Here is a 24,112-nt window from a genome sequence, read left to right as displayed (position 1 = left end):
GCTGGGTCGTCGACGGCCTCCGGAAGAGGGGCGCGGCTTAACGCATCAGCGTGGGGAATGGCCTTCCCCAGTCTATGTTCCAACAGATAATTGTAGGCCGCCAGGAACTCGGACCAACGAGTCATTCTTGGCGACAATATATTGGGGGTTGGTTTGTCCCCTGCTATAATACCCAGTAACGGTTTGTGATCCGTTATTATAGTAAATGCTCGACCATACACATACTCGTGAAACCGCTTCACAGCAGATACAACAGCAAGGGCCTCTTTATCGAGTTGACTATAGTTCCTTTCAGTTTTTGACAATGTTCGAGAGAAAAATGCAATAGGTGCTTCATTTCCGTTTGGTAGTACATGACTCAGGATTGCTCCCACTCCAAACGGTGAAGCGTCGCAGGTAATTGTTAAAGGCAAAGTCTCGTTATACTGCATCAATACAGCGTCCGAGGTTAGCAAGTCCTTAACTTGTTGGAAGGCGCGTTCTTCTCGACGTCCCCAGACCCAGGTTGCTCTTTTGTCAAGGAGACGATGTAAGGGCTCAGCTACGGTCGCCTTCTGGGGCAGAAAGATGTTGTAAAAGTTAATGAGCCCCAGAAAGGCTTGGAGGTCTGTTTTGTTCTGAGGCGTTGGGGCGTTTTTAATCGCTTTAAGTTTATTCTCAGTAGGATGGATCCCTTGGCTATCGAGGAGGTATCCAAGGAACTCCACCCTCTCAGTGCATAGTTGACATTTTTTTTTTTAACCTTAAGGCCAGCATCTTTAAATTTCCGTAGAACCATTCTGAGACGCTTCTCTAAGATATCTCTGTTAGGGGCAGCAATTAATACATCATCAAAATATGGCACGACCCCTTTGATGCCCTGTAAAAGTCTCTCCATCAAACTTTGAAAAATTCCCGGAGCTACGCTCACCCCGAATTGGAGTCTTTTACACTTAAAAGCGCCTCTATGCGTAACGATAGTTTGTGCTTCCGCAGTTTCCACATCAACGGGTAGCTGTTGGTACGCTTGAGCTAAGATTTATAGCATAGTCAAACAGTCCATATATCATACACTTAGTTCAGTCCGTTCAGGGATTAATCAGTTGCAAAGTCCAGTGTCGAAAAAGAGTTCAATTAAACTTACAATATCAGTCCAGTAATTTATCTCTTCGCAGTATGAGATAAGAAGAAGTAAAAACTCTTCTTTCAGCAACAGTAAATAACACGCAGTTAACAATCCATCATCGTCAGCAAGGAATCCAGTAAACCAGCAAACAGTAAGCTAGCAAGGTTCTCTTGCTGCCTCTTATGGTGGTTTTACAACCGCACCCAAAATTACATGTTCTGCATTTAAAGTGACAAAACACTATCATAATCTATATATATTATTTTACCCAAACTAAGTTAGGTAACCTATGTTATTCCTAACATTCTCCCCTTTTGGGTAATATAATAATATATATATCTATTCTTTCAAACCAGCTTTACCATTTTGTTTTGCTTGCTCATAGTCTTTTCTCAGTTCCTCGATAGAAGAAGCCATTATAAATCTTTTCTTTTCTTTTCTCTTACAACAGCCAGAATATTCCAAAGGAAAAATAAGACAATCCCAAAGTTCTCAGTCAGTCCAAACCAAGGCAGAGTTCCAACTCTCACCTCCTGGGGTAGTATCAATTAAAGAAAAGGAAAGTCCAAATCTGTTTCTTAAAGTCTTATTACAATATATTTTAGACTTTCAATCCTTAAGGCATCTCCTCCAACAAAGTCTTAGCATACAAATATTTTTTTTAATTCCCCTCTTTTCCCACTCACCGCTTAGAGCCAGTTTTCACCTAAAAAAAATAGGTTTCTTAATGTTCACTTTTTATTCCGTAAAAAAAGAGGGTAAGCTATCCTTTCAGCACCATTAAACTGCCGCCTTTTTCCTCTTCTCGAAGGTATCATTCAGAAAGTCATGCTTTTCAGGAATTTTGTTAAATATGTCTTAGAGTCCTAGGAACCAAGAAAAACTTTCTCTTCTCAAGTACTTTCTCCACTTCCTCCTGCGCATTCTTACCCGGCTGCCAGCTTCTTTGTGGCGGCCATTACGGACCGCCGCTGCACCGTCCTGGGAAAAGGGGGTTCTGCCGGCCGGGGAGGGGGTCTGCAACACCCCCAAACCCTTCTCCGGATCCCCCCTACCTTCAGCTGCCCCTGCAGGGCAGCCTAGCTCCGCACCCGTCTGGGTCGGAGCCCCAAAAACGGCTAGCGCGGCAGGGATCACGCAGCTTCGCAAATCCCTGCCGCTCGCGAAGCCGACAAACCGGAAATCCCCACTTTTCTTTTTTTAGAAATGGCGCTTATTAATTATCAACAAACATTACAACAGATGAAGACAGCAGAAGAAGAACAAAGAAAGGAAGCCATCTTTAATAAATCTCAGAACTCGACCAAGAGGGAAGGAAGAGGAAAAAGAAGAGAAATAAAGGACTTAAGATTTAACAAAACATTTAAGAAAGGGAAAAACAAAGTGCAAAATCAATATAAGGATGGTAAACAAAAGGGAAGAGGAATGCGACAGAGAAGGGAAACCAGCAAGGCAGAGGCTAGAAGAAGGGGGGCTAGAAGGGGGGCTAGAAAGGTTTGTTGGGGGAAGAAAGAAAGGGAAAAGGTGGAGAAAAGTTACAAAGTTTTGAAATTAAATGAGAAAAAAGAAATTTTTTTTAGAGATAAAGGATAAGTATAATTTCTTCAAAGAGATTTTGCAAGGTACATAAGATGATATTGTAGTATTGTATCAGAAATAGAAAATTTAAATGGCTTGAGAGTTGATAAGAGATTAAAATGTTGGAATGTTAATAATGATTGGTTTGAAAATATAATATGAGGGGAGATTTAGAATATTAAACTTTAATTAAAGAGTTTATGAAGATTATGGTATTGATGTTATTATAAAACCTTCATTATAGTATTTTGTTTTTAATATTTTAATCTATTGTTTAACTATGTATTTAATTGTTTTAGATGTATTATTCAGTTAGAATGTACCTAGCAAAATCGGATTGGGTATTTTAAAGATTAATTTGATTAATTTAGTGGGGGGATAGAAAGGCATCATACTCTGATTAGTGATTTCAGGAGAAATTTCTTTTTTTTTAAAAGGAATGAGACAAAGGTATAATAGAGAATGGACAAAAGATATAAATATAATGACTCAAATTAAGATGATTAATTAAGATAGAATCAAGAAGAGTGAAATATGTGGAGAAGTTAATATAGAAGACTTAGAATGGTAAATAAAATAAGTAATGATATGTAAGGTGAGCCTGAATATAATTGAAGTCCATGAAAAGAGAGATACCTGGGTCCAAGTTACTTTCCAAAAAGATCTTTTATATGTTTTGTGTGTGTGATTATGTTGTTTTTTTGGGGGGGGAAATTAATAAAACCTTGTAGAAATACAGAATGAGAATAATGGTAACTAAGTCAGAAAGAAGCAGATGAAATTATAATAATAAAATTGAATAAGAGTGAAGAGAAATAAAGGGAAATTGGATAAGAGGTTTTTGTATGTTTATATGGAAATGGTTTAAAATAGAATTATAGTTTACCTGACTTGTTAAATTTATAATGGAAAAAGGTTTAAACATGAAATGGAAAATGATGACTTGTGTGTTTTAAAAATTAATAAAACTTGTTTAAAAAATAATAATAATAATAATAATATATATATCTATTTACATCATCAAACCATAGTTGTCACAACTTTCTTTGTGCTTTACTGCACCTTGGGCTTTTGTAAACTGATCGGCAATATTTTCTTCAGTAATGCAATATTCCAATCTTATTAAACCATTTTTTACAGATTGCCTTACATTCAGATATCTAAGATCTGTATGCTTAGATCTCGTTTTTACAGCAATATTTGTAGCCAACCGTATGGCTGCTTGATTGTCCTCATAAACTACAATAGAATAATTAACAGCTATTCCCATATCTAATAACAACTGTTTATACAGAATTAAATCAGTACATAATAAAGATAGACATGAAAATTCTGCTTCCATTGTGGACATACTTATGTGTTGCTGTCTAATTGACCTCCAACCAATCAGTGCTTTTCCTAACATCATAGCCATACCTGAAGTTGATTTCCTAGTGTTTATGTCTGTTGCAAAACTTGCATCAGCATATGCACTTAAAATCAGATCATCTTTTGGCTCCAAATACAATGCATAGTGCATTGTCCTTTTAAGATATCTTAATATACGTTTGTGCTTGCCAGTGTTGTTCAGTGGGTTCAGCGTTGAATCTTGCCAATTGATTAATGCTATATGCAATATCTGGCCTTGACCAATTACTAATATACGATAAACTACCAATTAGCGATTGATAGATAGTTTTATCGAATTTTGGACTTTGAACATCAGTGTGACTAAATTCCTGACTCATTGGAGTTTTTGCCGGTTTACAAAGTTCCATCTTGTATGTTTTTAGTAATTGATAAATCTTATCCTCTTGAGATATCTTATAGCCACTTTTGGTTTTATTTATTGTCAATCCTAGATACTGTTTTATCTCTCCTAATTGCTTTAATTTTATCCTCTTACCTAATAATGATATTATTTCAGTAGCTTCATTATTAGTTTTTTGTAATTAAGGCAATATCATCAGTGAACAACAATAATAATGACACTGTTCCATTTGTCTCTTTCTTAAATACACATGGATCAGCTAAACCTGCTTTAAACCCTATATTGTTTAACTCCTTAACAATATATTGGTTCCATTCGTAATCAGATTGTTTTAATCCATAGAGACTCTTTTTAAGCTTCCAACAGTCATTATTATTTTTATCATCCTTAATTCCTACAGGTTTCTTTAAGTATAGAGTGTGCTGCAATGGTGCATGCAGATAGGCAGTTTCTACATCTAAGTGATTTATAATATAGTTATTCTTAGCTGCCCACACTAAAGCTGCTCTCAAGGTTGTTGCTTTTAGACTGGTGCAAATACTTCATCATAATCACATGCAGTTTGATTAAATCCTTGAGCTACCAACCTAGCCTTATGGGTAACAGTCCCATTTTTACCTGTTTTTAATTTAAATATCCATTTACAGCCAATGGACTTTTCACCTGGAGGTAATTTAACATTTTTATAAACTTCCATTTGTTTCAATGAATTTAATTCTTTCTCCATTGCTTTTTGCCAATTTTCCTGTTCTTTACTGGATACATTTTAAGTTCTTCAACAGTAGTTGGAACCTTACTAACTTGGCAAACTACACTTGCTTGGTACCTGTCAGGTGGTCTGGTTTCACGTGTTGACCGTCTAGGTATTACAGGGCTTACAGGTGGACTTTCATGTACTACCTGTTCCTGGTTATCTTTTTCTTCCTCTTCACCTATTTCTTCCTGTTCTGGTCCTATGTGCTCTTCCTGTACTTCCTCTTTAATTGTACTCTTCTTATTACTGATATGTGATTTTGGTTTTTTGTAGGTTTCTATGATTACATCCTTGCTTGAATCTTGCTCCAGTTTTTCCCATCCTACATGTTCAAGGAATTGTGCACTAGCACTACAGTAAACTCTAGATGTACCTTTTTCCCAGAATCTGTATGATTTGTGATTAGATTCATAACCTACAAAGAATAACTTTTTAGCCCTATGCTGCCCCTTATGTCTCAGTTGTGTAGGAATATGCACCCATGCTGGTGCTCCAAATGTGTGCATGTAGCTTAGGTCAGGTTTTCTACCATGCCACCGTGTGAATGGTAATTCACCTGTTGTTGAGTTAACAACATTATTCAATATATGATTACCACACATTATTGCTTCTCCCCACAAAGTTTCAGATAATCCTGAATCCGACAACATAGTACGAGCCATTGCCTGTATTGTTTGGCCTCGTCTTTCTATAAAGGAATTATGTTGTGGCCTATATATGGTGCAGATTTTTTATGTTCAACACCTGCCATCTTCAGTCTATTTTGGAATTTATTATTTATAAATTCGTACCATTATCAGTTACAAGAGTTACTAGTTTCCTTTTAGTTTTTCTTTCTGCAAACTTCAACCAATTAAAGAAATTCTGATATGTTTCCGTTTTACTCTTCATTAAATAACAGAAACCATATCTGGAATAATGATCCATTATACTTAGTATATAACGAGCACCTCCCACACTTGGTTTTTTAGGACCTATAATATCAGCAAATACGACCTCTAGAGGTTCCTTAGTTTTAAATCCATTAATTCTATTTGCTGGTATTACCTTGCTTTTTCTTGACTACAAGTATTGCAGTGCAAATACTTACTGCAAGGCTTCAGTTTTATACCTTCAGACAGTTCAACCGTTTGCTTGAGCATTTTAAAATTTATATGCCCTAAACGTCTGTGTAACAAATGTATGCATTCATCATGAGGTTTAACATTATTATATACTGTGTTAGCTACCTCTAATGAATTATCATTTAACACATACAATTCACCTTTTAAAGTTGCAGTCACTTTTTACCTTCCTTTTCTATTATGCAGTTTTCTCCCCTAAAGGTAACTACATAACCTAGTTTAACAAAACTCTAACCGAAAGCAAATTAAACTTAAGTTGTGGTACATATAACATTTTTACATTTTCTTTTATGCAAGAACAATGTGCAATACCTTCACATTTTGCTTTCATTTTCCAGCCATTAGCTAACGATATCTGCTGTGAACTCGTGGACATCTTAACAAATCTTTTCTTATCTTTCGTTATGCAGTGCGATGCTCCACTATCTACAACCCATAAATTATTATTCACAGTTTTGTTGCTATACATGGCTAACTCTAAGCATTTTCATCCTTTTGATGCCTTTTAGCATTTTGGCTGGCATTGTTGCGTTTTCCTTTCTTGCAGAATCTAGCCAAATGTCCTTTTCCTCCACAATTAAAACATTTTCTAATTGTATAGGCTGTCGTAGATTCTTTATCTTCTTGTGGTTCCTTTGAGTTGATCCCTTTCAAGCCTTCTCCTGGCTTCTTCAATTAATCTGCCAGTAATGTCAGTTAATGTGAGGTTATCTTTTGGCAGTACTTCCAATGAAGTTACATAGTCGTCATAACTCTCATCTAACGAAGACAAAATTATATAAACCTGATGGAGTTCTGTGAAGATAAGTTCTTTTTCATGCAGTTCCTGAAAAATTCTCTTCATTATGTTTAAATGACTCAACATGTCTCCATTCTTTTGAAGATGTGTTCTGAACAGTTTCCGTGTAAGATTTATATGTGCTCCTACACTGTCTCGAACATAAATCTTCTTTAAATTCTCCCAACATTTTGCAGCTGTTTCTTCTCCACGAATATGGACAAGCTGCTGGTCACAGAGTGTTAGTCCTATTAAACAGAGAGCTTGCTCATTCTTCAGTTTATATTATTGTATTTTCTGGGCATCATCCTCATCTTCCAGATCCCATGCATCTACCTCTGGTGGGTTTTGAATTATACTCCACAAACCTTCTCTGCGTAGAAGTAGGCTGCATTTCATAGACCATGAAACATAGTTTGTTCCATCCAGTTTGGATATTAGAGACAAACTTTGTAAATTGACTTGTGCCATCTTTTCTGGATATTAAACTATAATTAATAGAACACAGCTGTCTGTTTACAGTATTGTGTAACTACACAAACTCTCACTTTATATAAGCCTGTTATATCCTGGTTAGTCTGACTGTGCAGCTGGGCCCATAACCAGTGTTAGGGATATACACCCTAGCAGAATCGCACGGCAGTCAGGCAGGCAGGCAAATATGTGAGATAAACGTTGTTGTAGCTTACACTCAGTAAAACAGATACAATGTACTAGTTAAATAGTTTATTCCAGTAAGATTTATAGCATAGTCAAACAGTCCATATATCATACACTAGTTCAGTCCATCCGGGGATTATTTAGTTGCAAAATCCAGTGTCGAAAAAGAGGTAGGTAAACTTACAAATATCAGTCCAGTAATATATCTCTTCGCAGTAGAGATATGAAGAAATAAAACCTCCTTTTCTTCCTTCAGCAACAGCAGATAACACGCAGTTAACAATCCATCATCGTCAGCAAGCAATCCAGTAAGCCAGCAATACAGTAAGCTAGCAGGTTTTCTTGCTCCCTCTTATGGCGGTTTTACCACCGCACCCGAAATTACATGCTTTGCTGTTTAAAGTGACACAAACTTAAATTCACTATCATAGTTTATATATATTATTTTTTACCCAAACTACGTTAGGTAACCTATGTTATTCCTAACACTGATAACCAACCTGTTGCTTTCAGGGAGTTCATAAATCTCCTTTTTTCTGTTGTTCAACTATATTTTGTCAAAATCTATATTGTCAAAATATGATCGACAAATTTTTATGAACTTTTTCCCTTCACTTGTAAGATAGTTGTAACACCCATTTTCCTAATGAAGCATGTCTGTAAATTAGACAACTACAGAAGAAAGATTAAATATTGAAAAAGCGTCTGGGATAAGAAACAAAGTTTTCTGCTTTTAAAATTGCTGCATGTTCCCATTCTAGTTCCATCCTTTCCTGGAGAAGAATGAGTTTGTCAATATTTCGGAGATTGAATTGTACATGGACCCAAATGGAGAGGTAGCAGCAAATGTGAGCATTTTGGGCTTCTTCGTTCTTCCCAGGGATGATCCCAGGAGAGAGACTGTGGCGTATTTTGAAAGACAGAGACTTTATATCAGAAAAAATGTTCTTTCACGGCTAAAGTTGCTCAACAAGGTAGGAGAAAGTTTGGTGTCTTCTCTCCATTTTTCAAAAAGCCTGAGGTCCCATTTCAAGAGGGCTGATGCTATTCCCCAAAGGTGGTTGACCTTCACCGAGAATTGAATCTGGGCAGTAGAAACCGGATTTTTTCCCTTAGGCTGCTTGGGAGGCATCGGTATTGTTCCATTTTGTGGACCACGTACAATTAAGGGTCTCCATCAAACGGGTGAGAATCCCACAAGGGCTGGGGAATGTGTCCCTAGTAGCTTCTGGTGGTTTGCTCCTTGTGCCCAGAAGAGCAACGAAGGCGGCAATTCTGCTGACCGGGGCCTGAATCCAGGCTTGGACTGTATCGGATGGGATTGAATCGTGATTGGACGGAGGTCCCTTTTGGCCCCATTGGGGAAAGAAGCTTCTTCTCGTCCTGCTTGGGGAAAAGTGTCCCCTGAAGGGGCAGCTCCATAATCTGGGAGGCTCTTAAGGAGGCCGGACCTGGCCAGAGCTCTCCATGCCTCCCTTTCACCCTCCCTGGGATGGAGCAATGGGCCTTCTGCTCCTAGGAAGCAGCTCCAAGGCTTTCAGTTCACCTGAAATTATCAAGATTGTTCTGATATCACACCTTAAAATTATGGGTGTGAGAAGAGGGGAGAAATGCGTGTTAATGGGGTCATGAGAAGGAACCGGCTGGTTATCACTTAATGCTGAAATCTTTTCTCAGTTCCATCCAGGGGTGGGATTCAAATTTTGTAACAACCCGGTTCTGTGGGCGTGGCTTAATTTGTGGGCGTGGCTTGATGGTCACGTGACCAGATGGGCATGGCCATGTGGCCATGTGACTGGCAAACCAAATACAAGTGGTCCTTGCTTAATGGCCAGTTGCTTAGCAAGTGTTCTAATTTATGACTGATCTCCCCAGAGCTCCTTGACCTGTTTTTGGAGTTTTGACAACCATAAACACAAACACACAAACACACACGCGCACACAGCCTTCTGATCCTGCTATTCTTTGATTCTGTAAGGATCTCCTGCTGGAGCAGGGGGTTGGACTAGATGACCTCCGAGATCCCTTGCAGCCCAGCCCTAGATTGCTGTGCTGCTTCAAAGAGTCTTCTGAAGCCAGGGTTTGTGTCCTTCCTTCCTCTCCTTTTTTCTCTCTCTCTCTCCCTCCCTCCTTCCATGTATTTATCTATCCATCCATATATCTCATTCACTTTCTCCTCCCTCCATCTCTTTCTTTCTTTTTCTTTCTTTGTCCCTTCCTTCCATCTCTCCCTTTCTTTGTCTATCCATTTTCCTCCTTTTGCTTCCTTTCTCTCTTTTATTTCTTTCTCTTTCCTTTCTTGTCTCTCTCTTCCTCTTCTCTCATTCCCTCTATTTCACTCTTTCCCTCTCTTTTTCTCTCTCTTCCCCCTCTCTGTATCTCTCTGTATCTCTCTCTCTATTCTGCCTCTTTCCCTGTCTTCCCCTCCCCCCCTGTGTGTGTGTGTGTGTGTGTGTGTGTGTGTGTGTGTGTGGTGTGTAAAAGAGAGGCATGGGTAAGTCTGACCAGGTCGGGTCTCTTTAAGAACCTCCCCAACTATGAACCGGCCCTTTCAGGGGACACTTTTCCCCAAGCAGGATGAAGCTTCTCTCCCAATGGGACCAAAAGGACCTCCACCCAATCATGATTCAAATTCATCTGAATTCAGGCCCTGGTCAACAGAATTCCCCTTTTTTCTTTGCTAGTTTGGGCACAAGGAGCAAACAAACCTGAAGCTCTTAGTGACACATTCCCCAGCCCTTGTGGGATTCTCACCAGTTTGAAGGAGATACTAAACCATAGGTGGTTCACAAAATGGAGCAGTGCGAGAAGGTAAGGGTGACGGTGGGGGATAGCGAAGTGGCCGGGTCCCTATCTTCCCCTCTCTCTCCCCCACTCTGTGTGTGTGTGTGTGTGTCTGTGTGTGTGTGTGTGTGTGTGTGTCTGAAGCCTGCAAGCCAGCAAGCTCTCCTTGGCGCTCTTCGCTACTTCTTTCATTTCTTCTTTTTGAATCCAGACTGGCTGAACAACGATTGCCAGACGCGGTGGAAGCGTCCATTCGGGTGACCCTCCTCCTCCTCCTCTTCCTCCTCCTCTTGCACCCGGCAGCTGTGGATGGATCAGGAGGGTGCAGTTGTGTGGGGAGATGCTCGCTCCTCAAGTGAGCAGCCACCCGCCCCATACTGGTTTTGCTGTGCTTTGGCATTTGCTTGAGGAGCATCTCCCGTGCGCATGCACCCTCCCGCCCTGCCACAACGGCGGTTATGAGAGGAGGAGGAGGAGGAGGAGGAGGAGTCGCCCGAAGGGATGCTTCCACCGGGCTGGCAATTGTTCAGCCAGTCTGATTCCAAAAGAAGAAATGAAGAAGTACAAAGAGCGCCAAGGAGACTTGCTGGCTTGGCCATGCCCTTTCAGGAGACACACACAACAGAGTGGGAGAGAGATCGGAAGATAGGGACCCGCCCTTCACTATCCCCCCTCACCCTCACTTCTTAGGCCAGGCGAGGAGGGGGGGGGCCAGCCGCTTCAGCAAGGTGAAGAGGAGGCGACCAAGCACAGGCGAGTAGAAACCTGGGAACGGCAGCTCAAAGGGCTTTGAGGTCGGATGACCTGGAGCGGCCGAGATCCGAGTGAGCATTGCACCACAGGTTAACCTGATTGCCCACTTCTTTGGTGTTGGCTTTACGGAGCCGCAGCGTGAGGTCTGGGCTGACATGTGACAGCAGTGCCTTTAGCTGTGCTTGCTTGTAAGTGTCCAAATAATCTGGTGAAGACGGCGGAGGAGTCACTCAGGTAGACCTCCCCCATCCGCAGTCCTCCTCCTGCAGGAAACGGCCATTCCCTGAGCTAAGAAGGCAAGGAGCTGCGCCTCGACTCACCCAATTCCTAGGACTACCCCAAATGGTCTCAATTCAGCATGGAGAGGGTAGCTCCCCCTGGCAGTTCCCCTTTCGTCAGTGCTCTGACTTCCTGTGGCTCGCCTCCAGCCCGAACACCTGGTTGGACCACCGGAAGGCCACTTCCCCGCATCTCAACGGCGCTCCTGTGCCGGCCACTGTAGGACTCTCCATCTCTTTCTCCAAATTCTCCCTCAACTTCAAAATGACGACACCTATTGCCCACATGGGTACAACCGGGCTGCCGGTCACCTTTACCCCCACCCCACTTGCCTTTTGCTGCTGCCACCTGGACCCCTAACCCCCAGCAGGTAAGGCCCAGAACCTGTGGTGAATCCCAGCTAAATTTCGCTGTACCGGAGGACAGGTGGAGAGGCTCATGTTCTCCTGCTGCTGGGAAAGCAAGAGAGTCTTTCCCGGCACAGCAAAAAGTTTGCAACTTCCTCTCCAATAGGGAAATGGGTGGCTCTGGGCGGCAGAGAAGCAGCCCGCTTGAATCCTGTTTCTCTCTGCCGCCCGGAGCTGTGCCAGGAAAGACTCTCTTGCTCTCCCAGCAGTAGGAGAACACGAGCCTCTCCACATGTCTTCCAGTACAGCGAAATGTAGCTCGGCTCCCCACCAGTCTGCATCTCGCCCCCGCCTGGATTCACCGCAGATACTGGGCCTTACCTGCTGGGGGTGAGGGGGCGGGTGGTGGCAGCAAAAGGCAAGTGGGGTGGGGGGGTAAAGGTGACCGGCAGTGGCAGGTAGGTGACTGGGCCCAAGAGCTTGCAGAGCCTCACTCACCCAGGGAGATCAGGCAGGGCCACAGCGGAAGGCATGCAGCAATGGCTGGACTGGCGAGTGGGCAAAAGCAGGCTGCAGGCGATGCCGCGCATGCACGATAAGGACTGACTGGGAGCGGAGGGGAGGGGCAGGCAGAGACGGGCGGGGCCAGTCAGTGGTGCAATTTGCCGGTTCTCCGAACTGCGCAGAATCATAACAACTGGTTCTATAGAACTGGACAGAACCAGTAGAATCTCACCCCTGGTTCCATCTCTCCAGACTTTTCTATTTAATAAAGTCCTGTTTTTTTGGGCAATGTGAGATGCCAAAAGCAAAAGAGAGGAACTAAAGGAAAAATCTTCCAGAAGTTATATCTCCAACCATTTGTAATTAGTGAGAGATTTTGTATTTACTTAAGTGAAGACCAGAGGCTAATATCTATATCTTGTCTAATATCCATTTTTACCTCCATTTTCCATGGACGGAGAGTCCTAACACATTTCCTTTGGCAATCTTATTTTTTTCTGCTCAGTCCTTTCCTCAATCTGAATGTGTGGAAAGTTGTCATCCTGGATTTGTCAAGAGGGCTCGAGAAGGAGAGCCAGTTTGCTGCTACGACTGCATTCCTTGTCCGGAGGGGACCTTCTCCATTCAGAAAGGTGGGTGACACCAGAGGAAAATGGGAGGCCTGGTGGAACTGGATCCATCCATAGCATTGTCATGAAAGTGTGAATTAAAACACACTTTGAAGCTTAATTGGTTTCTGGTTTATTTCCAAAATGCCTCATTTCTTATCTAAACAGAAGAGCAAAAAGACTGTGAAGGAAGGGCTGGATAGAGAGAGGTGGCTGTGGCAGATTGGACAAGCTTTACTACTGCCAGAGAAAATATTTCTTCTTTTTAGGTTGGATGTGTCCTTCCTTCCACATTTACTTCTCTAGGAACACCTGAGTTCCTTGAAACACGAGGAATTGTTTTAGGTCCACCTCCTGAAAGGAGGATTGCAATGCAGTCTACATGGGTTCCCTTTGAGGAACACTGAAAAGGTGTTGCTGATGTACGAGATACACAATATGGTGGCATGGATAGTTATGCCTGTATGTGTCTGCACCCGTATCACCACTGCTCCAATGGCCATTCCAAATTATTTGCAACAGTCACTTGATCTGCCAGCCACCTCTTAGGCAAGTATGACAAGAATTGCCATCTTGCACGTAAGTTTCTCTAGAAAGATTAATTGATTCATTATTTTCCTTTAGTAATGGAGGTTCCTATCAATATTCTGAACATTACAAAGGAAATCTTTCAAGTCCAAAGCTTCCCTCAATTTCATAGCCTATCAAAAATATACTGTAGCTATATTTTTTTAAAAAAGTGATAAAGTTATTTTTTGTCTCTGGAAATATTAAGAAATCCATCCCAGAAAATGCTCCTGATAATCACTTGTTCCCAAAGAATGTACAATATATTTTGAAATGCAAAGGACAAAGAAATATGGGGTTGTTGTTTTTTTTTCTCAGATACAGAAAAATGCACCAAATGTCCGGATGATAAATACCCAAATAAAAAAAGAGTCCAATGTATCCCCAAAGTTATAACCTTCCTGTCTTATGAAGAACTTCTGGGCATCATCCTGGTCTCTTTTGCCCTATTCTTGTTCCTAACCACAGGCCTTGTTTTAATCATCTTCATTAAATACCGAGAAACTCCCCTTGTCAAAGCCAACAACCGGGACCTCTCCTACATCCTCCTGGTCTCCCTCCTGCTTTGCTTCTTGTCTCCTTCTCTCTTCATTGGTCAACCAAGGAAAGCCACCTGCCTTCTCCGACAAACGGTTTTCAGCATCATCTTCTCAGTTGCCGTTTCTTCTCTCTTGGCCAAAACCATCATGGTGGTGCTGGCTTTCCTGGCCACAAAACCAGGAAACCGAGCAAAGAGATGGTTGGGGAAGAGCTTGGCCAACTCCATCATCCTGTCTTCTTCTGGTGTCCAAGTTATCATCTGCTCCATCTGGCTGGGAGTTTCTCCCCCTTCCCTGACTCTGACCTCCACTCCCAGCCTGGAGAGATCATCCTGCAATGCAACCAAGGGGCCGTTGTCATGTTCTACGTCACCCTCAGCTACATGGGCTTCCTGGCTGCCGTCTGCTTCACGGTGGCTTTCCTGGCCAGGAATCTGCCTGGGGCCTTCAACGAAGCCAAGTTGATCACCTTCAGCATGCTGGTCTTCTGCAGTGTCTGGGTGACTTTTGTGCCCACCTACCTGAGCACCAAAGGGAAACACATGGTGGCTGTGCAGGTCTTCTCCATCCTGGCCTCCAGTGCTGGTCTGGTGGGCTGCATCTTCATCCCCAAGTGCTACATTATCCTTCTGAGGCCAGAGCTGAACACAAAGGAGCATCTCACAGCCAGAACAAATGTAAAAACATGAGATATAACATCATTATGATAGTGGAAGAATTTTTAATGTTTCTTTTATTTGATTTCCATTTTGATAGTATGCAGGAGTCAAAGAAAATGATATCTATATGTTTCAAAATGGGGAATTGTTGAACGACTGGAATTCTCCCCTTTCAATAAATATTGCTAAAGAGACCGCTGTAAAATTCAGAGGAATTCAGCTGTTCAGCAACAGCTACTGAACATGATACCTTATAAAAAACGATTGACGCACTTGTTCCCACTGACAGCAGCTAAACATATGGGTGGGTGGTGAGAGAATGTGTAGGAAAAGAGGTCAGGAGGAAGCTGTGGGAACCAAACACCAGCCTGGTTGCCTGACACACTCCCTAAAAATGCCAGATTGATGTGAAATGCCATGCTTGACTGGCTCCCAGCTGAGGAGGGAAATCTTCATCCCTCTTATATGAGTCTTTCTTGATTTCCTGATAAAACCTCCTTTGCAGAAAGAATTCAGCAGAACAGCTGTCTGGGATTTCAGTTTGGGATTGTATGTACTTCACAGCAAAAAAAAAAAAAAGGAAATAAAAAATGAAGTGTGTAAAGAAATTTCCACTGTATATTTTTTTTTTCATCAACCAGAGAAATAAAATAGCCGTTTTCAGGCTCTTTAATTTTCCACTCTACAATTTGTACCTAAAGCATTTCTCTGCTCCTCCTCCAAGCCTGTCTTGTCTGTGAAGGGCTGGAGAAGATGTCCAGAGAAAGGGGACCTTGGGACTCTTCCCAGGAGGAGGTTGCAGGGATCCTGTCTCAAGGCAGCCGCATCATTGACCAGGTCACAAACCTCCAATGCTGCATAACGTTCATCCAGGTCCAAGAAGGGGCTGAATAAGTGGGGGGGGACTTCTAGGTTTCTAGGAAGAGGCACCCATGGAAGCTGCTCTGCTCTCCAACCACAGAGATTGCTGATCAATTGGGAATCAATTTTTATGTCTCATAAAGGCTCCTAACTGCGAATAGGATCCCTTTGCAAATTCCATTTTAAGGAGATAAGAAAAGCTCTGGTGGATCAGAAGAAGGTCAGTCTAAGATTCACACAAATCCCTCTGGTTCTTGCACAAGCAGTAGAAGAAGGCCGAGACTTGTGGCTTTGTGCCACATGGAAGAGGCGTTTATCCAGAGGTGGAATTCAGTAGGTTTTGACCAGTTGTGGAGAACTGGTAGTGGAAATTTTGAGTGGTTCGGAGAACTGGCAAATACCGCCTCTGACTGGCCTCGCCCCCATCTCTTCTCTGCCTCCCACTGAGTCCCAGCTGATCGGCTGGATTGGTTGCCCTGCACAGGAGAACGGAGCTGGAAAGCAGGTTAGTCGGGAGAGGAAGGAATGGGCTTTTGAAGTAACTTTCCACTGCCAGCCCACAAGCCATGCCACAAAGCCCACCCACAAAGCCATGCCCACAGAACCAGTAGTAAAAAAAATTGATCCCCACCACAGCGATTATCCCATAATTTCACTTTCCTCCATCACTACCCACAACATTGGACACTCGGCCATCTCACACTCTAGGAATCTCCAATTTTAGTATCTCACATTAATCTGAGAAAATGTTTCCAAATTTCCCACCCCAAATTCAATAAGAGTTAAGGCGGGACTGGAATTCAAAAGTCTCCTGGTGATCCGCTCAAAGTCCCCCAGGAAGTTTTCCTGCCTGAGGGAGGATTAGAACTTAAAGCCTCCCGAATCTTGGCCGATACAACCAACAAGTCCTAAATCAATTATTGTCAGGGAGCTCACTCAAATTGACCGGCAATTCATGCAAAAAAATTAGGCTGTGTGTTTCCCAGAAGATGGGTAGGCTCCATAAACAATGCCATTGTTTCATTTGAGGAATGAAGGCGGAGATGGAAGGTTCTGGAAATGCCATTTTACAGGATGCACCTTCTTTAGGCCCGACTGCCCCTGTTTTTTTTTTTTTTTGTACAACACCTGAGCTAAGGAATCTCTGAAACATTGTCTTGGGTTTAGGTCCAGGGGCCACAGAAGTCTCCCATCCTAAAACGTATCCTGATCCCTTTCTATTTTGAGTGCACCATGGTGGGTCTGTCCCCATTCTTGGGAAGGGGACATATTGTGAGGGTGTGTTTGCTGTGTATATTGACAACACGCAAGTTTTAGGGGAACCTTTGAAAGTGAGCTCAGTCTGCTCCTAAACTGTGAGCCCTATCTGACCATCACAACACCCAAAGGACATCCAGATATACACAAAGCCTTGTTTTTCTATGCTTCAAGCATGGACATCAATCTGATCATCGGTCCACTCATATTTTATCTTTTGGAATGTGCAGTAAGTTTAACACATAGTAAATCTCACACATGGTCATTTTGCCATTCTAGGCCCTTTTGCTTTTTTCTATCAGCTGCCTGTTGTCTTTCCGCCTTATTCCTTGGATGGCTCCAAAGACCACAAAGCTAGAACTTCTTGGAAAAATCCATCACTTGTTTATACCAAGAACAATCCAAGTTCATTTGCTTAATTTTCATGGTCCAACTCTGCCCTTTTCATCCCAGTTTCATGGTGGGCAACACCCATTCAGCAAGGAGACGTAATGGTGTAGCCACTGGATGCAGATGTTTGCTTGTTATGATACAAGAGTGTTGCGTTGGTCTGGCATGAGTGAGCAAAGAGATGGGATTCCCCTGCTTCCTCCCTAAAATATTTTTAAATAAATACTTTTCTTCCTTATCTGCATGATTGGCCTTCAGTGGACATGATTGTAGATGACCAGGGAGAAAAAGGGAAGATTACCGGTTTATGCAGGAATCCTCAGATGTAGCTTTGCTTTCGCTGTGACCACTTGACTTTAGTGAAAGCATACCTTTTACTAGATGCAACTCGACTGCAAATGGAGAGAGTCTTTCTTTCCTGAAGGTCCAATCTGGGCCGGGCCTGATAACCACTCACCTGCTTGGCTGCAATGTCTTCTCTTTGGCTGTGGGTGGTTCTCTTGTGGGTGTCCATGCATCTGGGAAGGGTGAGGAGACAGGAGATATCGGAATATCTCGGAATATCTCGGCTGGGCCCAGGAGTTTCTTGCCACTCATTGCCTCTTCCTTCTTCTTCTGAAAACATTGTCAGAAAACTCAAAAGGCCAACAGTAACAATGATTTGGGTCTTATTAACCAGAGCTGGGGAGGAGAGAGATGACTGGAGAATATTGGAGGGCCTCTTCTAGAGGAAAGGATGAAAACAAACAAACAGAAAGAAAAGTGAAAGCTTTCAGGCTTTCTTCCGCCCACCTCTTCATTTGTGGCCCAAAATGTCTTCATCATCAACGTTTGCTAGGCCAGCCCCTTTTGGCACCCCAGGGACCCCCACAGTTGCATTCAGCAGGCAACTTGAAGAAGAAGAGGGTGTAAGTCCATCAATGGGGATTGGACAGCCACTTGTCTGACATGGTATAGGGCAGGGGTGGGATTCAAATGTGGGTGTGGCTGGGTGGGCATGGCTTCTTCTTTTTTGCAGCATCCCCCCTTGTTTTTGGGCCTCCTGGACCTCAGGGAAGCCTCCTGGGGGTGTTTTTGCTCCCAGAAGTCTTTTCTGTGGCCCAAGAAGGCACAAAAGGGAGCACAGGGCGGGGCGCGCAGCATACATACACATCCCACACCCCCTTTTGCCTCCTGGGCCTCAGGGAAGCGTCCTGGGCAAAGCAGTAAGACAGCGAGGGGGATCCCGGCACAGCTGATCATCGGGAAAGGAAAAAGAACCTGAAGATTCCTTCAGGAGTGACCGGGTGGGTGAAGGACGCAGTCAGTGATGTCGGGCAGGCGCAATAAGGACTGACTGGGAGGGGAGGGTGGAGAGGGGCGGGGCCAGCCAGGGGCACAATTTGCCGGCTCTCCGAACTGTGCAGAATCATAACAACCAGTTCTATAGAACCGGTCCGAACCAGTAGAATCCCACCCCCAGTATAGGGTCTCCTGCTTGAGCAGGGGGTTGGACTAGAAGGCCTCCAAGCTCTATTCTGATTGGTTAATAAAGGGCCAATTCAAAAAGGAGCTGGAGACTCACCGAGAATTCCAATCCCATCAAGGAGTGTCCAGAAGACTCCACGGCTTTGATCCCCAACCTGTGTCCCCTGAGCATTGACAGTCTTCCCTCTCCTAAAGATAGGATTTCTCCTCCTCTCTTCTACAACCCAACACCTGGCTCTTAACACAGCAATGGCAGAGCCAGGAACAAAGAAAGAAAGAAAGAAAGAAAGAAAGAAAGAAAGAAAGAAAGAAAGAAAGAAAGAAAGAAAGAAAGAAAGAAAGAAAGAAAGAAAGAAAGAAAGAAAGAAAGAAAGAAAGAAAGAAAGAAAGAAAGAAAGAGGAAAGAGCACAGTCCCACCTAAAAGTCTCAGCCAGAATTCCTCTCATTCCTGAGGTTTTCTTTTGCACAAAATGTTCCCTTTCCTTCCTTCTCTTTATTTATATTTGTATCCCTTCCATACTACCGTACAACACACACACACACACACACACACACACATACACCTCTGTTCTTACCTTCTGTTCCTGGGCTTGCTTTTTGCTAGCCATCTTGTACAACTTATGTACTTTCTTGGTGTTAAATTCAATAAACTTGGAGGCAAATACCCATAGATTCCTGAAAGGAGGTGAACAGCTACTTTAATTTTCTCTTTTTAGGAGCTGGGCCAGAAGCCCAGACTTTTCATGCTGGAGGAAAGAGATGCCCCAAAGAAGCAGTGATGGAGAGATGCTTTCTTCTGGGGCCCAAAAGTTCCCTCTTACACAAAAATGTCTTACTTCAAACTTGAGTGATGAAGACTCCCAAGATAAAGTCTGCAGAGTTTGATGCAAGCATGGCATGACCAGTCTGCTACTTTTCTTGACTACTGCAAATGCCGGTATTGTGGTTTTCTAGGGGTTTGGACTAAAATGTGGATTTTGTTTTTAACACTCATATTTAACAACATATTTCAACATAGGGGAATTCAACAATTGGAGACGACGTCTCATTTGAGGCATTGCAGCAGGTATTCAAGGGGAGTTGGACTGTTTGCTTGTGGCTATCTAGAGATTCTAGGTGTTAGATCGGGTAGATTGGTTCCAATAAGAGACGCGAGACCAGTGAACTTTTCACGCCGGTGGTTACTGCTAGGGCCTCCTTGTCCAGCTGGCTGTAGTTTCTCTCCGGCTTGGACAGCGTTCTTAAGAAGAAGGCAATGGGTGGCTTCTTTCCCGTCTGGCAGCGTGTGTCCGAGGATTGCCCCGACACCAAAGGGTGAGGCGTCGCAGGTCACGGTCAGCGGTAGGGTTTCGCTGTATTGCATGAGGACGGCGTCTGATGTTAATAGGTCTTTTATTTGTTTGAAGGCACTTTCTTCCCGCTTCCCCCAGGTCCAGGTGGCTGTTTTGTCCAGCAGCCTATGGAGGGGTTTCGCTGTAGTCGCCTTCTGGGGCAGGAAAACATTGTAAAAATTAATGAGTCCAAGAAAAGCCTGCAGTTCCGTTTTATTTCGCGGTCTAGGGGCTTCTTTTATGGCTTTAACCTTTTTTTTCTGTGGGGTGGATTCCGTTTTTGTCTAGATGGTACCCCAGGAACTCGACTTTCTCTGTGCAAAGTTGGCATTTTTCTTTTTTCAGTTTTAGCCCAGTGTCTTTGAATTTCTGTAAGACCTCCCGTAGGCGGCTCTCTAATTGGGTTTTATTTGTAGCCAACACTAGCACATCGTCGAAGTAGGGCACCACCCCTTTTATCCCTTGTAACAGTCTCTCCATCAGGCTCTGGAATACCCCTGGTGCCACGCTGACTCCAAATTGGAGTCTTTTGCATAAAAATGCCCCCCGGTGGGTTACGATGGTTTGCGCCTCTGCTGTCTCAGCGTCGACTGGCAGCTGCTGGTACGCCTGTGCCAGGTCGAGTTTCGCGAAGACTTTGCCTCCACCCAGTGAGTGCAAAAGGTGCTGTACCACTGGGACGGGGTAGGCACTTTGCTGCAGGGCATGGTTGAGGGTGGCCTTGTAGTCACCACAGATTCTCACTGACCCATCCGGCTTTATCGGGGTGACTATATGGGTTTCCCACTGGGCATGGTCTATCAGCTCTAAGACCCCTTGTGTGATGAGCTTGTCCAATTGCTCATCGATTTTGGGCTTGAGTGTGAATGGCACCCACCGTGGCTTAAGGCGGATTGGGGCAATGTTCGGGTTTAGGCTGAAGGATATTGGGGACCCCCGGTACTTGCCTAGGTCACCGTTGAAGACCTCCTGGAAATCCCTCATGAGCGTTTCTTCCCAGTCCGCCTCGGTGACGTGATGGATGCCCGTCATCTCGATCCCCAATGGCGCAAACCATTGCAGTCCCAGCAGGCTTGGGCGGTCTTTGTTCACGATGGTGAGCGGAAGCACCTCTGTACGCCCCTTGAATGTTATTTTAAAATGTCCAATCCCGACCACGGGAATGCGGTTTCCCTGATAATCTTTCAGGGTCAGCTTCTGATGTTCTAGTTTGCGCCTGTGGATGGTAGGCACCAGGCGCTTGATTGTATGCCATGAGACCATGGAGAGGTAGGACCTGAAATCTACCTCCATCTCGCATGGCTGGTCTTCGATGCCTACCTCCACGTGCACTTTTTGGGCGTCGAGGGTAGTTGAGTGCCCGATGATGACCGTCTGATGGATCTCTTCTTTGTGCCGGGCCTCGCTGAACCGCTTGTTCCGCCCGTCCCGGCTCCACCGGCTCTCAGCGTGTCGGTCTCTGGTCCTGGGGGGCTGCCGTCTCATCGCCGGGGGCTGCCGTCTCGTCGCCGGGGGCTGCCGTCTCATCGCCAGGGGCTGCCGTCTCGTCGCTGGGGGCTGTGGTTCCTCATATTGCAGCACACCTTGGCGATGTGCCCCCGTTTGTCGCAGTGCCGACAGATGACGTCGAGGAATCGGCACTCTGAGCGGGGATGGTTGCCTCCACACCCGCCGCACTGGAACCCTGACTTACGGCCTCGCCGCTCCCGCCGGTCTCGTTCCACCTGCAGTCGGTGGATCTCCTCCTCCTCGTCCTCGGTGTTGGAGAGGGAGTCGAGGTCCCCATGGTGTGTGGTGGTGGTCTTTTGGCTGGCTTCCGGACGTCCTTCTGGGGTTGGCGCCGTCTCTCCGGTTTTGGGTCGGTCTGCCATGTTCATCCGCCGCATCCGAGCCGTGGACTGCTTGGTGGCTTCGGCCGCCGTTGCTTCAGCGATGGCCTCGGTGATGGAGATGTTCGCCCTTGCCATCAGCCGGCTCTGGAGGATGGGGTCCCTGAGCCCGAGAACCACGCGGTCTCGCAAAGCCTCGTCCATGTCGGTGAATCCGCACATCCCCCTGAGGTCCCTGAGTGTGGCCACGAAGTCGCTGATGCTCTCGCCCTCTTTCTGATCCCTTTGGTAAAACTCACGCCATCTCATGAGGTTGGGCACGGTGGGGGTGTAGTGGCTTCGCAGCAGCCGGTCGAGGTCGGGCCAGTCCATCTCTTTAACGTCTGCGGGTTTGGCTAGGGCTTTGGCCATCTTGAACACTGCGGGCCCGCAGTGTGTCAGGAACACGGCCCTCTTTTTCTGTCCGTTGGCATCCTTGAGATTACTGCTCTCGAGGAACATTAGGAATCGGTCAATGTAGGATTCCCAGTCCTCGGCTGCCTGGTCGAAAGGTGCGGGTGGCGAGTTGCTGCCGGCCATCTCGTTGGTCGTTCAGTGTCGATCTGCCACGTGCTTGGTTGATCTCTTGTCTCACAATCCCATCCTCGTCGCCAGTGTTAGATCGGGTAGATCGGTTCCAATGAGAGACGTGAGACCAGTGTACTTCAAAGCTCTTTATTTCAATGTATAGACCCGTTCAGGATCTTGGAGCCGTGGCAGCCCTTCATATAGGGATTGCTCACGGCTCGTCGGCCAATGACAGTACTTTGAATCTCCCGCGATCGGCTCGGCCAATCGCGGTTGATTCTAAGTGAACCAATCACAGTTGTTGAGTCGGCCAATCAGAGTGTAGTCCGTGCGGACCAATCAGAATTTACCTTTCGGAGTATGTTAATACAGAACAATTGTCACCATTCTTATAGGAGGAAAAAAATACAATTGCTTAGTTGATACTGGAGCCACCTCCTCATTAATTACTGAACCACCATATAAAGCTTCAGTGGCTGAAGGGGCTGGGGATAGCATAATGGGAGTGGGGGGGGGGGGGAAATAATCCCTGTAAAATTTACCTACAACGTACCAGTAGAACTAGGACCTTTCACAATAGACCATGCATTCACTATTTGCCCCCAGTCGCCACTATCCCTATTAGGAAGGGATCTCCTCTGTAAAATGGGAGCTACCATAACATGTGGCAAACAAGGGCTGCAATTGGAAATCCCAGGAAAAAGCACACACAAGACAATCATGCTGATAACCAACAACACGGGGCTTCATGAGGATTTTAAAAGCCTACTACCCTCCTTATGGGGCTGGGACGCATCAGAAGTGGGACTACTTAAAGGAGCAACACCAGTTACTATCCAAGTAAAAAAGGGACATTGTGGCACGCAAGCTATGGTGGATGCCATCAGGAGGGTATGGTATGCACCTGGAGCCTATAGTGAGGCTACCAGAATTGCCACAACATGCCAAACCTGCCAAGCAAATAATACCACCTCCAGAAAAACAATTCATGAAGGAGGAAGACCCTGGGCACAGAAACCATTTGAAAAGATCCAAATGGATTATATACAACTACCTAAGGCAAATGGGTATCAATGTGCTCTTGTTTGTAAGGACCAACTAACTCACTGGGTAGAGGCCTTCCCATGCCGCCGTGCAACTGCCCTAGAAACAGCCAGACACCTCCTTAAGGATATTGTGCCTAGGTTTGGGGTCCCCACCATTCTGGACATGGATAGGGGAAAACATTTTATAGCACAAGTCCTCACACATATATTTCAGGCTCTAGGCATTACCCAAAACCTCCATGTACCCTATTCTCCCACTTCCTCAGGAGCTGTGGAACGAGCTAACAGGGAGATAAAAAACCTACTGGGTAAACTTTGTCAGGAGACACACCTCTCCTGGCCACAAGTGCTCCCAATTGCCCTCTTTTATATCAGAACCAGACCAAGACAAGATATAGGTATTTCCCCTTTTGAGATCCTTTTTGGTTGCCCCCCCACCAATACCCTACAAGGCCTTGATCCTCATTGCCTCTGCCTAGATGGGGGGGGATATGGTTCTCTCTTCTTATCTTGCAGCCCTGCAAAAGCGACTACAGACCCTCTGGACCCAGAGTGCACTGACACAGACCTTACC

At 44.6% G+C, this 24,112-nt stretch overlaps 1 protein-coding gene and 1 long non-coding RNA gene across 3 annotated transcripts; one reads left to right on the top strand and one right to left on the bottom strand.

The window, feature by feature from the left end:
- Positions 1-8,363: 8,363 nt before the first annotated feature.
- On the top strand, positions 8,364-15,346 carry LOC148128464 (vomeronasal type-2 receptor 26-like). Its single transcript, XM_087949054.1, has 3 exons — positions 8,364-8,723; positions 12,922-13,048; positions 13,910-15,346. Exons 1-3 carry the CDS (start codon positions 8,568-8,570, stop codon positions 14,593-14,595), a joined length of 969 nt encoding a protein of 322 aa, XP_087805180.1. The 5' UTR covers positions 8,364-8,567; the 3' UTR covers positions 14,596-15,346.
- A 2,426-nt stretch (positions 15,347-17,772) lies between these two features.
- Positions 17,773-19,861, bottom strand: LOC148128463 (uncharacterized). 2 transcript variants are annotated; one of them, XR_015746391.1, is made up of 2 exons: positions 19,341-19,861; positions 17,773-18,021 (listed from the first exon to the last, which is right to left on the bottom strand). It is a non-coding gene; the product is annotated as an uncharacterized LOC148128463 (long non-coding RNA). The 2 variants fall into 2 exon arrangements; XR_015746392.1 differs by lacking the exon at positions 19,341-19,861 and adding an exon at positions 18,862-19,075.
- Between the last annotated feature and the right edge of the window lie 4,251 nt (positions 19,862-24,112).

The sequence above is a fragment of the Notechis scutatus genome, unplaced genomic scaffold, assembly GCF_049901735.1.
Source record: "Notechis scutatus isolate UNSWTSFEM ecotype Mainland unplaced genomic scaffold, rNotScu1.2 NSCUSCF62, whole genome shotgun sequence".
NCBI classification, from domain to species: Eukaryota; Metazoa; Chordata; class Lepidosauria; order Squamata; family Elapidae; genus Notechis; species Notechis scutatus.
This window is presented reverse-complemented; position numbering and strand designations above follow the sequence as displayed.